Here is a 10,829-nt window from a genome sequence, read left to right as displayed (position 1 = left end):
TGGTGATTTACTGTTATTTTAAGGAGAAAACCGAGAAAGATGGATCAAACGGGTTGAACGTTTCTTTCGCCTGCACCCCATTTCGGACGAGGAAAAAATGCACTTATTATCTCTACATCTGGATGGCGCGGCCCATGGTTGGTTTGAATACGCAGCGCAGGAATTCAGCCTGAAGAGTTGGGAAGATTTTAAGGATCATTTCACAAGTAGATATAGCATTTCATCACATCAACTCTATAGAGCTTTATTTGAAGTTAAGCAACTGAGATTTGTTACAAAATACAGAGCTGATTTTGAGCATCTCATTGCACAAATTTCAAACCTCTCAAGGGAGGTAAAGGAGCATGCATATCTGAGGGGATTGAAAGAAGAAATTTGTTGTGAAGTACTGAAGGCAAAACCTTATGGACCAAAAGAAATAATGGACCTCGCTCTTTAAGCAGAGCTAGATCTTGGTGTGCTTTATGTGGCTTGGCAAAATAATCCGTCGTATCGGAATATGTCACCTGCTACAAACCTAGGTAAAAGGACTACATCTTTGGCTGCCCCAATAAGCCCGTGGTCTATTAGTAGACAGCCCCCACAGTGCCGAGCTCCCAATCAAACCGCTATTCAGCCTCAACTTACAGAGCGCACTGGGAGGCGGCGAAATTTAAAAATCACAGAGGCATAATTTCAGAACTGACGAGACAAAGCACTATGCTTCTACTGCAATGATAAATTTGCTCTGGGCCAAGAAGAATTTAAAATCAATTATTATTTCACTTTTCAGAATCTACGTCTGCGAACGGCCTTGTAAAATTGTGGGTTAGTACAAAGGGCAGAGAGGTTGGAGTGTTGATTGACGGTGGGTTAACTCATAATTTTATTAGCTCAGAAATGGTTTCAGCACTGTCTATTCCAGTATTCCAAGGGACATCCTTTGATATACTGATGTCAAATGGGGTTCTCCAACATTCAATGTGTATTTGTTTGAACCTCCCTATTTACATGCAAGGTCTGTCGGTGGTTCAAGATCTTATACCGATTCCCTTACATCAATCAACACTCCAACCTTAAGGTTCTATGTAATGGCAAGATTTACTTACTTAGTGCAGATCCAGACTTATTACCTCGAGGAGTTTTGTCCACTCTTTCAACACAAGAATTCATAAGGAGTAAACGTCAATTTAGAGAGCTTCATGAAGCATGCACTCCACGTACACCTTGGGTATCTACTATCCAACTCACTTATCCTTTCGATCAGTTTCATGTCTTATATCCAAGTTTTTTCAATCAACATGATTCTTTTCCCTCAAGCCGCAACTGTGATCATCAAATCCATCTCATTCTGAACTCCAAGCAGGTTAACATCCGCCCTTTTCGCTATTCCCATCTGCACAAAAATGAGTTAGAAAAAGTAATCTAGGAGCTTATCGATTCAAAATTAATCCGACCATCTACCAGTCCTTTCAAGTCCGGCATTGATGATTAAAATGAAAGACGGAGGATGTAGAATGTGCATAGATTGTCAACCATTAAACAAAATTAAGTGCCTAACCGATACCCTATCCCCATCGCGGATGAGCTGATGGAAGAATTGCATGGGTCAACTATTTTAACAAAGCTGGATTTGAAGTCAGGGTATTATCAAATCCATATGTTCTAGAAAGATACACATAAAACAGAATTCAAAACACATCAAGGTCACTATGAGTTCCCAGCCATGCCATTTGGATTGACAAATGCACCCGCAACTTTCCAAGCTTTAATGAATTCCCTTTTTAGGCTGTATATGAGAAAGTTTGTGCTGGTCCTTTTTGATGATATCTTAGTTTAAAGCCAAACACTACCAAAATATGAATGTCATAATCATTCAGTTTTTATGGTCCTCCAATCCAACCACCTTTGGGTCAACCAATCAAACTATCAGCCAGCACAAGACAAAATTGACTACTTGGGTCATTACATACCTAAACACGAAGTGTCAACTGATATCAACAAAATAAAGGCGGTGTGTAGGTGCAGGCGCATTCGATGCCGGTGTGTTGTCGTGGTCATCATCAGGACAGTTCTGAAGTTGGTGTTGACGATGATTCATGACGTGTGACGTCTCGTGTGAAGGTGGAGGCGCGTCCGATGCCGGTGCGTTGTCATGGTCGCCATTAGGACAGTTCTGAAGTTGGGGTTGACGACGAGTCATGACGTGGTACGTCTCATGTGAAGGCTGAGGTGCGTCCGATGCCAGTGCGTCATCGTGGTCACCATCAATTTCCCTGGGGTCAGAAGAACTCGACCCCGCCGAGTTGCTGCCAGGGATCTCTAGTGGGACCAACAGGTCTGGGCAAAGGTGAGCCAAGTCCTCTTCAGCGATCGACGTGTCATCCGTTGAAGGTTTGCCCTGCCAATGAATAAGAAACTTCTGCACCGTCCCACCCTCGGTGAAGGTGATTACCTCATCCAGTATAGCCTCAATGTTTTCATGCTAGTCGAAAGGTAAAGAAGGAGGAGCGGACAAGTCAAACTCACTCACCGAAAAGCCCATGGGTAGGGAGAGGTCATTAGATGAGAGAGGTGGGGCTTTATATTCGACCAAATCCGAAATATTGAAAGTGGTGCTTATCCCCCATGTAGAGGGTATATCGACGACATAGACATTTTCCCAACTCGCTTGAGGATCGGGAACGGCCTGGCGCTACGATCGTGAAGCTTGGTAGCCCACTTGGGAGAAAATCTCTCCGGCCTTACCCTCACGATCACCATGTCACCTTCATTAAACTTGCGAAAACAACGGTGTAAATCTGCGGTCTGTTTGTATGATGCGTTGCTACTCGTCATGCACTGATGAATGAACTCATGCAGACTTCTAATATGATTTGCAAATGACTGACCATCGTCTGAGACTCTAGCATGCGGCAACATGGGTATTAAATTGGTAGGTTTTCGAGGTGGGTGACCATGAACAATTTTGAAAGGACTCATACTAGTGGTACAATTTACAGATGCATTGTAGGAAAATTTGACGCGTGGAATGACAATGTCCAAAGAATTGAGGTTAGCCCCAACCAATGATCGTAATTGATTGCCTAGGCTTCTATTAATGACCTATGTTTGACCGTCAATTTGGGGATGAAAAGCAGTTGAAAATTTGAGCTTAATTCCTAAGAGGTGCCAAAGGGTCTTCCAAAAATAGCTAGTGAATCTGACATCTATGTCCGATACTACACACTTTGGAAGACCATGCAGGTGGACCACTTCATTAAAATAGATTTGGGCCACACGTGAAGCGTCAGAAGTTTTGGAACAAGCAATAAAATGGGCCATTTTTGAAAAGTGATCGACAAATACCATTATGGAATCATGATGTTATGAGTGTGGGGGAGTCCTAGAACAAAGTTGATGCTCACGTCATCCTAAGGTTTATGAGGGACCGGAAGGAGAGTATATAGACCCGTATTCTGTTTGACCTGTTTAGCGAGAGCACACACACAACATTGAGATACAATCTTTACTACATCTCGTTTTAGGGAAGGCCAATAGAATTTTTGCTCAACGGATGTAACCATCTTATCTCGCCCAAAGTGACCACTTAAGCCTCCGGCATGTATCGCCCCAACAAGAAAATTTCTAAGTGAATTTTGTGGGATGCATGGCCGATGTCGTAGAAAAGGAATTCATTAATGTAGTCCTTGGTCTTCGGATTAGGGCCTTTTCCCAAGGACTGGATGCTAGGCGCAAAGTCTGGACAATCTATGTAGAGATCCCTTATTTGATCAAAGCCAATCACCTCAACTTTCATGACATTCAAAAGGTGGATTCGTCTACTTAATGCATCAGCTACTCTATTCTCGACGCCTCTCCTATGTTTTAGGACAAAGGTATATGATTGAATGTACTCAACCCATCGAGCATGCCTAGGATTTAACTTCTGCTGGGAATGAAAATACTTCAATACCTCATGATCGGAATAAAGAACAAACTCCTTAGAAAGTAAATAGTGGTGCCAGTGACGTAGGGATTGAACTATGGCATAAAATTTCTTATAATAGGTAGAATATTTGACTTGGCTTCATTCAACTTCTCACTAAAAAATGCAATGGGATGATTCTCTTGACTCAAAACTCCTCCAATTCCTAACCCGGATGCATCACAAAAAGCAATCTCAAATACTTTCCTAAAATCTGGTAAGCGGAGGATTGAAGCTTGTGTCATCTTAATCTTTATATCCTCAAAGGATTTCTGTGCTATTGTAGTCCACTCAAAATGGCTACCCTTTAGGCATTCAGTCATGGGTGCCATAATTGTACTAAAGTTTGAAATGAAGCGACGATAGAAAGTCGCTAAACCATAGAAACTATGAATATCATGGACACTTCTAGGAGTATGACATTGGGTTATGGCATCTATTTTAGCAGGGTCTACTGAAACACCTTATGCAGATAAGATAAATCCAAGGAATGAGACATGATCAACAAGGAATGAACATGTCTTTGGGAGGGCATATAATTGTTCGAACTTCAAGACTTCACATACTAGGCGTAGGTGATGGACATGATCGTTCCTAGATTTACTATAAATGAGTATATCATCAAAGTAAACAACAACAGTCCCCTATGAATGGTCTAAGGATATGGTTCATCAGTCTTTGAAAAGTACAAGGAGCATTCAACAATCCAAAAGGCATGACCTTCCACTCATATAAGCCATCCTTGATTTTAAAAGCAGTTTTTCACTCATCTCCAGGACGGATTCGAACTTGATGATAACCACTCTTTAGATCAATTTTCGAGAAAATCACTGAACCATTCATCATATCGAACATATCATGAATGCGAGGGATTGGAAATCTGTACTTAACGGTGATGTTATTAATGGCTCTACTATCAATACACATGTGCCAACTCCCATCCTTCTTGGGAGCTAATAGTGCAGGGACTGCGCATGTGCTAAGGTTCTCCTGAATAAATCCCTTATCCAATAGTTCTTGTACTTGCCATTGAAGCTCCTTATATTGTGTGGGATCCATACTATAGTGAGGAAGATTTGGCAAGGATAAATCGGGAATAAAATCAATGGCATCTAGTGTTGGGTGGGATAAAACAGACCACAAATCACACTATCGAATCTGAAGATTTCAATCTAGTGAGAATAGTGATGCTGCAGCCCCTTTCCTCGTCGAGGGCGAGAGTACTGTCTTATAACCATCGCGGTGAAAACAAAGCAAAAAGATCAATAAATTCGAACGGGTGATCGCTAGAAGATTCAAAGGCCTATTCAACTAGTTGCTTAAAGAGTCAAAATCCCAAACTAATCTGACGGCGGTGGACAAATAATCGAAGAACACTGGATGAAGAACACTAACACCAAAGATGGTAGAAAGTACCTCAGCACTAGGGCAGTGCGTCGTGGTGGTGTGGGTAATTCTCGATGCGTCGTTGGGGGGGTGAGTGAACGGTAAACGAGGTGCGTTGTTCTAGGATGTAGAACCTGAAGGTCTGGATGCTGATTTCAGGAGTCGTGTGGGCAGACAGCTGTGCGCGGCTGCCGCGTGGGTGGGCGGCTGGCGTACGCGTGTGGGCGTGAGAGACTGGCAGACCAGGTGGACAACCATGCGCACGGCGGCGTGGGAGTGGTGTTCGTGTGCACGGCGGCACGTGCAGGCAGCCATGCGCGCGTGGCACTGGCGGGCAGCCGTGCGAGCGTGCGGCACCGGTAGGGGGCCGTGCGCGCGGCGGAGTGGTAGGCGGCCGTGCGCTCGACGAAGCAGGAGGGCGCTAGTGCGCTCGGCGGCGTTGGAGGATGTCTGTGCGCGTGGCGGCGCATGCTGACGTCTGTGCGTGCGGCAGCGGGGGCCAACGGCCTTGCGCACGCGCGGTGCTGGCAGGCGATCGTGCGCGCGGCGGTGCAGGAGGGCGCGCGGGGCTTGAACGGCAGCAGGCATGCGTGGGCACAGCCAGCTGGCAAAGAGGCGTAGGCCCGACACGCAGCGGGCAGGTAAAATGTGGCCTTCACTTGACGGCGGTTGTAGCGGTAAGCGGTGGCAGCGACGGCTCAGAAGGGAAGAGAGTTAGGCCAAACTTCCTCAGGAAGGAAGAAACTTCAATTCTTAAGAAAAATTCACCATGTGTTTCTCACAACATTGGCCTTGGAGAAAAGGGAAAATAAGTTAACCGTCGAGTCAACGTTGGCGACATGTCGACTTGTCACGTCAAAGGACAGTTCTGAAGTTGTCGTTGACGATATGTCATGACACGGGACGACTCATGTGTAGGTGCAGTCGTCCGATGCCGGTGTGTCGTCGTGGTCTCCATAAGGACAGTTCTGAAGTTGGTGTCGACGACGATTCATGACGCGGGACGTCTCGTGTGAAGGTGGAGGCACGTCCGATGCCGGTGCATTGTCATGGTTGCCATCAGGACAGTTCTGAAGTTGGTGTTGATGACGAGTCATGATGTTGGACGTCTCGTTTGAAGGTAGAGGCGTGTCAGATGCTAGTGCGTTGTTGTCGTCGCCATCAGTTATTGAAAAAGAACGCCTTTGCTTGGAATGCTGAAGCGACAAATGCCTTCCACGAGTCAAAAAGGGCACTCTCCACTAAGCCAATCTTAAAATTGCCAGCTCTTAAAAGGAGACAGAAAAAAATGAATAAAAGAGGAAAAAATAAGAACAGATTGAAGAGGAAGAAGATGGTTAAAAGAAGAAGATGGTTAAAAAATTAAATACTTGAATAGAAAAGTCTCCATCGTTGAACAATAATAATGAGAAAAAAACAAGGAATAAGAAGAAGAATATGAAAATTGAAAAATCGGACGAAGAATTATCCGTTGATCAAGAAGAATATTGGGAATAGGAGGAAGAAGAAGAATAAGAAGAAGAGAAATAAAACTCATGAAAAATTAAATAACTGAATTAAGTGTTCTCCATCGATCATTAAGAAGAACGAGAACTAAAAAGAATAATTTTAACTATTTTTTTTGAAAAACTGAATTAAATAATGAGTTTTAAAAAAAAAAGTTAAATAATGAGGTTCCTTCGGGGACATCCGATAAAATTGGAACGATACAGAGAATTAAATAAGGGGGAATACTACCAAACATCATGAACTCACGTTTTTGTCAGCCCGGCAGCACGAACTTTCAGTCTTGTTCAAAAAATAGCACGGGCCAATAAGAAGACGCGAAGTGGCGTCTTCTTTTTTTTTGTTGTCAGCGATGGTCAACTGCTGACGTGGTAGCCACCGTGGCAGCCAGGTGGACTCCACGATGGCATCCACGTCAGCAGCCGTCGCCGACGCGGCCCGTCTCTGTTCGCCGACGCCACCTGTCTTCGGCCGTCGACGCAGCCTGTCTCCGACCGCTGCCGACGCTGCCCGTCTCCGGCCACCACCGACGCCCCCCGTCTTCGGCCGCCACCGACGCCGCCCGTCTCCGGCCGTCTCTCTCTCTCTCTATCTCTATCTATCCATCTGTTTCTATCTCTTTCTCTCTCTCTCTCTATACATGTCTCTGTATCTCTGTATCTCTCTCTCCTTGCAGATATAAATAGCATGTGAACATCCCATCAAACCTATTTGCGCCATTTTTCTCCCCTCTCAACGCCGCAACATCGTTCTCTCTCTTGAATATCGATTTTCACTCCTTCCTCAACGCCGAATCATCTTTCATCACGTTTGATTTGTCGCAGCACGGTGGCCTCCCCATGTATTTCTCTCTTTATATTCCTTTCTTTTGATAATGGCGTCGACAAATGTCAAACCGCAGAGAAGAAGGACGCGCTCCTCCCGCGGTGAAGAAGGACCACCCATCATCAGAAACTGAGAAGAATAGATACCTGCTCCTCCCGCGGTGCAAACTCGTCGTGCTTGAGATCAGGTCTCAAGTAATTGATCATTGAGTAGATGCCGGCAGCTCTTACCGCATCTCTTCAATCATGTAAATAATCCAGTCAACTTCATTCAGAGAAGGTAAAGTGAGCTCTATTTTGAATATGTTTTCACTATACATTAGATGTCATCTATGCATGACAAATGTCAGGACTAGCTGGAACAACGGTGGACAAGTAAATGACGAGACAATGTACAGTCGTGATAATTATTCAATATTTTTTCTTCTGATCATTGAGTCATTCCAAATGATGGTGTGATACTTCATGAGAACTTATTTTTGATATTTGCATTTGCCCCAAGTAGCCCATTTTAGTTAATTTTATTATCCAAAGATGATGTATTATTGGTGTCTTCTATGATAGTTTTCATCCTTCAACTCATGTTTTGAAAATATCTACACTGTTTGAACACTTTTCAGTCATCATGAGAATTACTTGTCGGGTTTCATGACCAGGATCAATAATTCAAAGATGATTTGCACATAGTAATGAAAAAAATTGAATAACATAGTAAAATTAAAATGAAAACCATCAATAATCAAATCACCTTGAGAAAAATAAAATTTAGTCATCGGCACATCAAACCGCTCATATAAAGATTATGTCATCGGTTATCATGTGGATAATCTCTCAGTCATGTGACATTCCTAGGATATAGTAAACTATCAAACACTAATCAATTATCCTAACTATTGCAGATGTTTTCAGGAAATTGTCAAAAACACATTTATTGGTATTTACACCCCATTGCCTTCCATGAGTTGTCAAAAATACATTTTTTCGATATCGACATTTTAGATTTCCATATTTGGACATCGAGATCGATATTTTGGTGCAGGCCATAAGAATCCTCCTGTGTCGTGCACCTCTAAGATATTCAGCCAAAGCAAAGGAGAATGTAAGTATCCTATTCATAACTAAATTTCCTGTGTATAATGAATTGAATTATTTTTTTGTATCCGTTTGTCCAATAGGGCTGATGACCGAAGTATTGTTTTTGGTTCGGATTCAAGCGATGTGTGCTCAAGTGATCCCGATGGATATTCAAGCAAAGAATGGAATGAAGAATTTGTTGACGGGCAGAGGAGTAGAAGAGAAGAACGTCAAGAAGAGTTATATGGTGATGACGAGGGTGAAAATATTTTTGCCACACACAGCGGTACAAGATATGATCCTGGGTGCCCCATCGATAATATTACAATTCAATTGGGCATGACATTCGAATCAGGTTCACAATTTAAAGCAGCCGTGAAGAACTACGCCATATGCAATGGGTTCAATGTTAGGTTTCAGAGGTCTACTGAGAATATAGTGGAAGTTGTATGCTAGGAACATTGTCCATGGAGGATATATGCTAGTTGGGGTCCTACGAGGGAGGCCTTTGTCATAAAGTCAGTAAATGATGAACATAGGTGCAATAGGGCTCCCACAAATATACAAGTCGATTATCATTGGATCGCAGAACACTTCTTAGAGACTATTCGAAGGGATATGAATTATAAGGTAGTAGATATGGTGCGAGAATTGCACGAAGAGTATGGAATCATAGTTTCACGAGGCACCTGTTATAATGCAAGGTCATGGGCGCGCAAGATGCTTCAAGGTTCTTTGAATGAGCATTATCACATGCTACCCTGCTATGTGGCCGAGTTACAAAAAGTGAATATGAATAGTACTTTCCAGTTGGAGGTGGAGCACGACATTCATAATTCTTTGGCTAGGTTTAACAGACTCTATATTTGCTTAGAATCTCTAGCAAGGGGGTTCCTTGAGGGTTGTAGACCAGTGATTGGGTTGGATGGTTGTTTTTTGAAAACCAAATTGAAAGGGCAGTTGTTGAGCGCCGTGGGAAGGGATGGGAATAACCAGATGTTCCCTATTGCTTGGGTGGTGGTAGAAGGGGAAAATCAAGCTTCTTGGACTTGGTTTATCAGCCTGCTAATGACTGATTTAGGAATTGTAGATGGCTACGGTTGGACAATTATAAGTGATCAGCAAAAGGTATTTAATTGTCTCGTTTGCCGTATTCTACTTACTTTAAGACTTACTTGATTAAGGTGGAACCAATGTTGTGCACTAATACCTTGATACGCGTTGACATTTCTCAGGGTCTCGAGAATGCAGTGGCAGGTTTGTTACCGAATGCAGAGCAGAGGAATTGCGCAAGACATATTTATGCAAATTGGAGGAAGAAGCGACATTCCTCTGACATCTTGAGGAACCTATTTTGGAAGGCAGTGAAGTGCACAACCCGTGAAGGATTTCAGAGGGTCATCGGACAAATGAAGACATTGAAAGTAGAAGCCGTGTAAGATCTTGTAGAGGTAGGCGTACAAAAGTTTTGCAGGACTTTTATTTCTAACAAGCCGAAATGTGAGGTTATTGATAACAATATGTCTGAGTGTTTCAATAGCTTCATCTTGCCGAGTAGGTCTAAACCTACCATCGACATGTTGGAATACATTAGAACGGCAATCATGGAACGTATAGTTAAGAACAGGGAGTTATTCTCTGAGAGTGTTGATTCCTTATGCCCTCAGATAAGACGGGCACTCGAAGATAATAAACACAATTGTAGGGCATGCTGTGTTATCCATGCAGGCCATCTTAAATTTGAGGTTAGCACACACGGAGAGGGATTCGTGGTTAACCTGCGTGCCCAACACTGTACCTGTAGATATTGGGCTATCGCGGGCATTCCATGCCCGCATTCTATTGCCTGCATTCACTTTATCTGGGCGGGCCCTGCTAATTACGTGAACGAATGGTTGAAGAGGGATTCATACCAGCTAGCTTATAGTTATGGTATCCCGCCGATGAATGGGAAAAACCTGTGGGGGGAAAATGAGGGAAGCTACCGCTTACCCCCATTGGCGAAGAAACAACCGGGAAGGCCGAAGCATAGAAGAAGAACTGACGTTAGTGAGGCAGGTCTTAGTGGTCTAAGATTGACCAAGAAAGGCGTG

At 43.4% G+C, this 10,829-nt stretch overlaps 1 protein-coding gene across 1 annotated transcript in view; it reads left to right on the top strand.

The window, feature by feature from the left end:
- Positions 1-9,375: 9,375 nt before the first annotated feature.
- LOC144716378 (uncharacterized) overlaps positions 9,376-10,829 on the top strand; it is a 2,605-nt gene continuing 1,151 nt past the window's right edge. Inside the window, exons 1-4 of the mRNA XM_078591496.1 lie at positions 9,376-9,864; positions 9,972-10,105; positions 10,211-10,334; positions 10,404-10,630. Of these exons, the coding sequence (XP_078447622.1) occupies positions 9,376-9,864; positions 9,972-10,105; positions 10,211-10,334; positions 10,404-10,630 (974 nt within the window). The remainder of the gene's footprint in view (positions 9,865-9,971; positions 10,106-10,210; positions 10,335-10,403; positions 10,631-10,829) is intronic.

The sequence above is a fragment of the Wolffia australiana genome, chromosome 2 (genome assembly GCF_029677425.1).
Source record: "Wolffia australiana isolate 7733 chromosome 2, ASM2967742v1".
Classification (NCBI taxonomy): domain Eukaryota; kingdom Viridiplantae; phylum Streptophyta; class Magnoliopsida; order Alismatales; family Araceae; genus Wolffia; species Wolffia australiana.
Note: the sequence above shows the minus strand (reverse complement) of the source record. Positions and strands in the feature narration are given on the sequence as shown.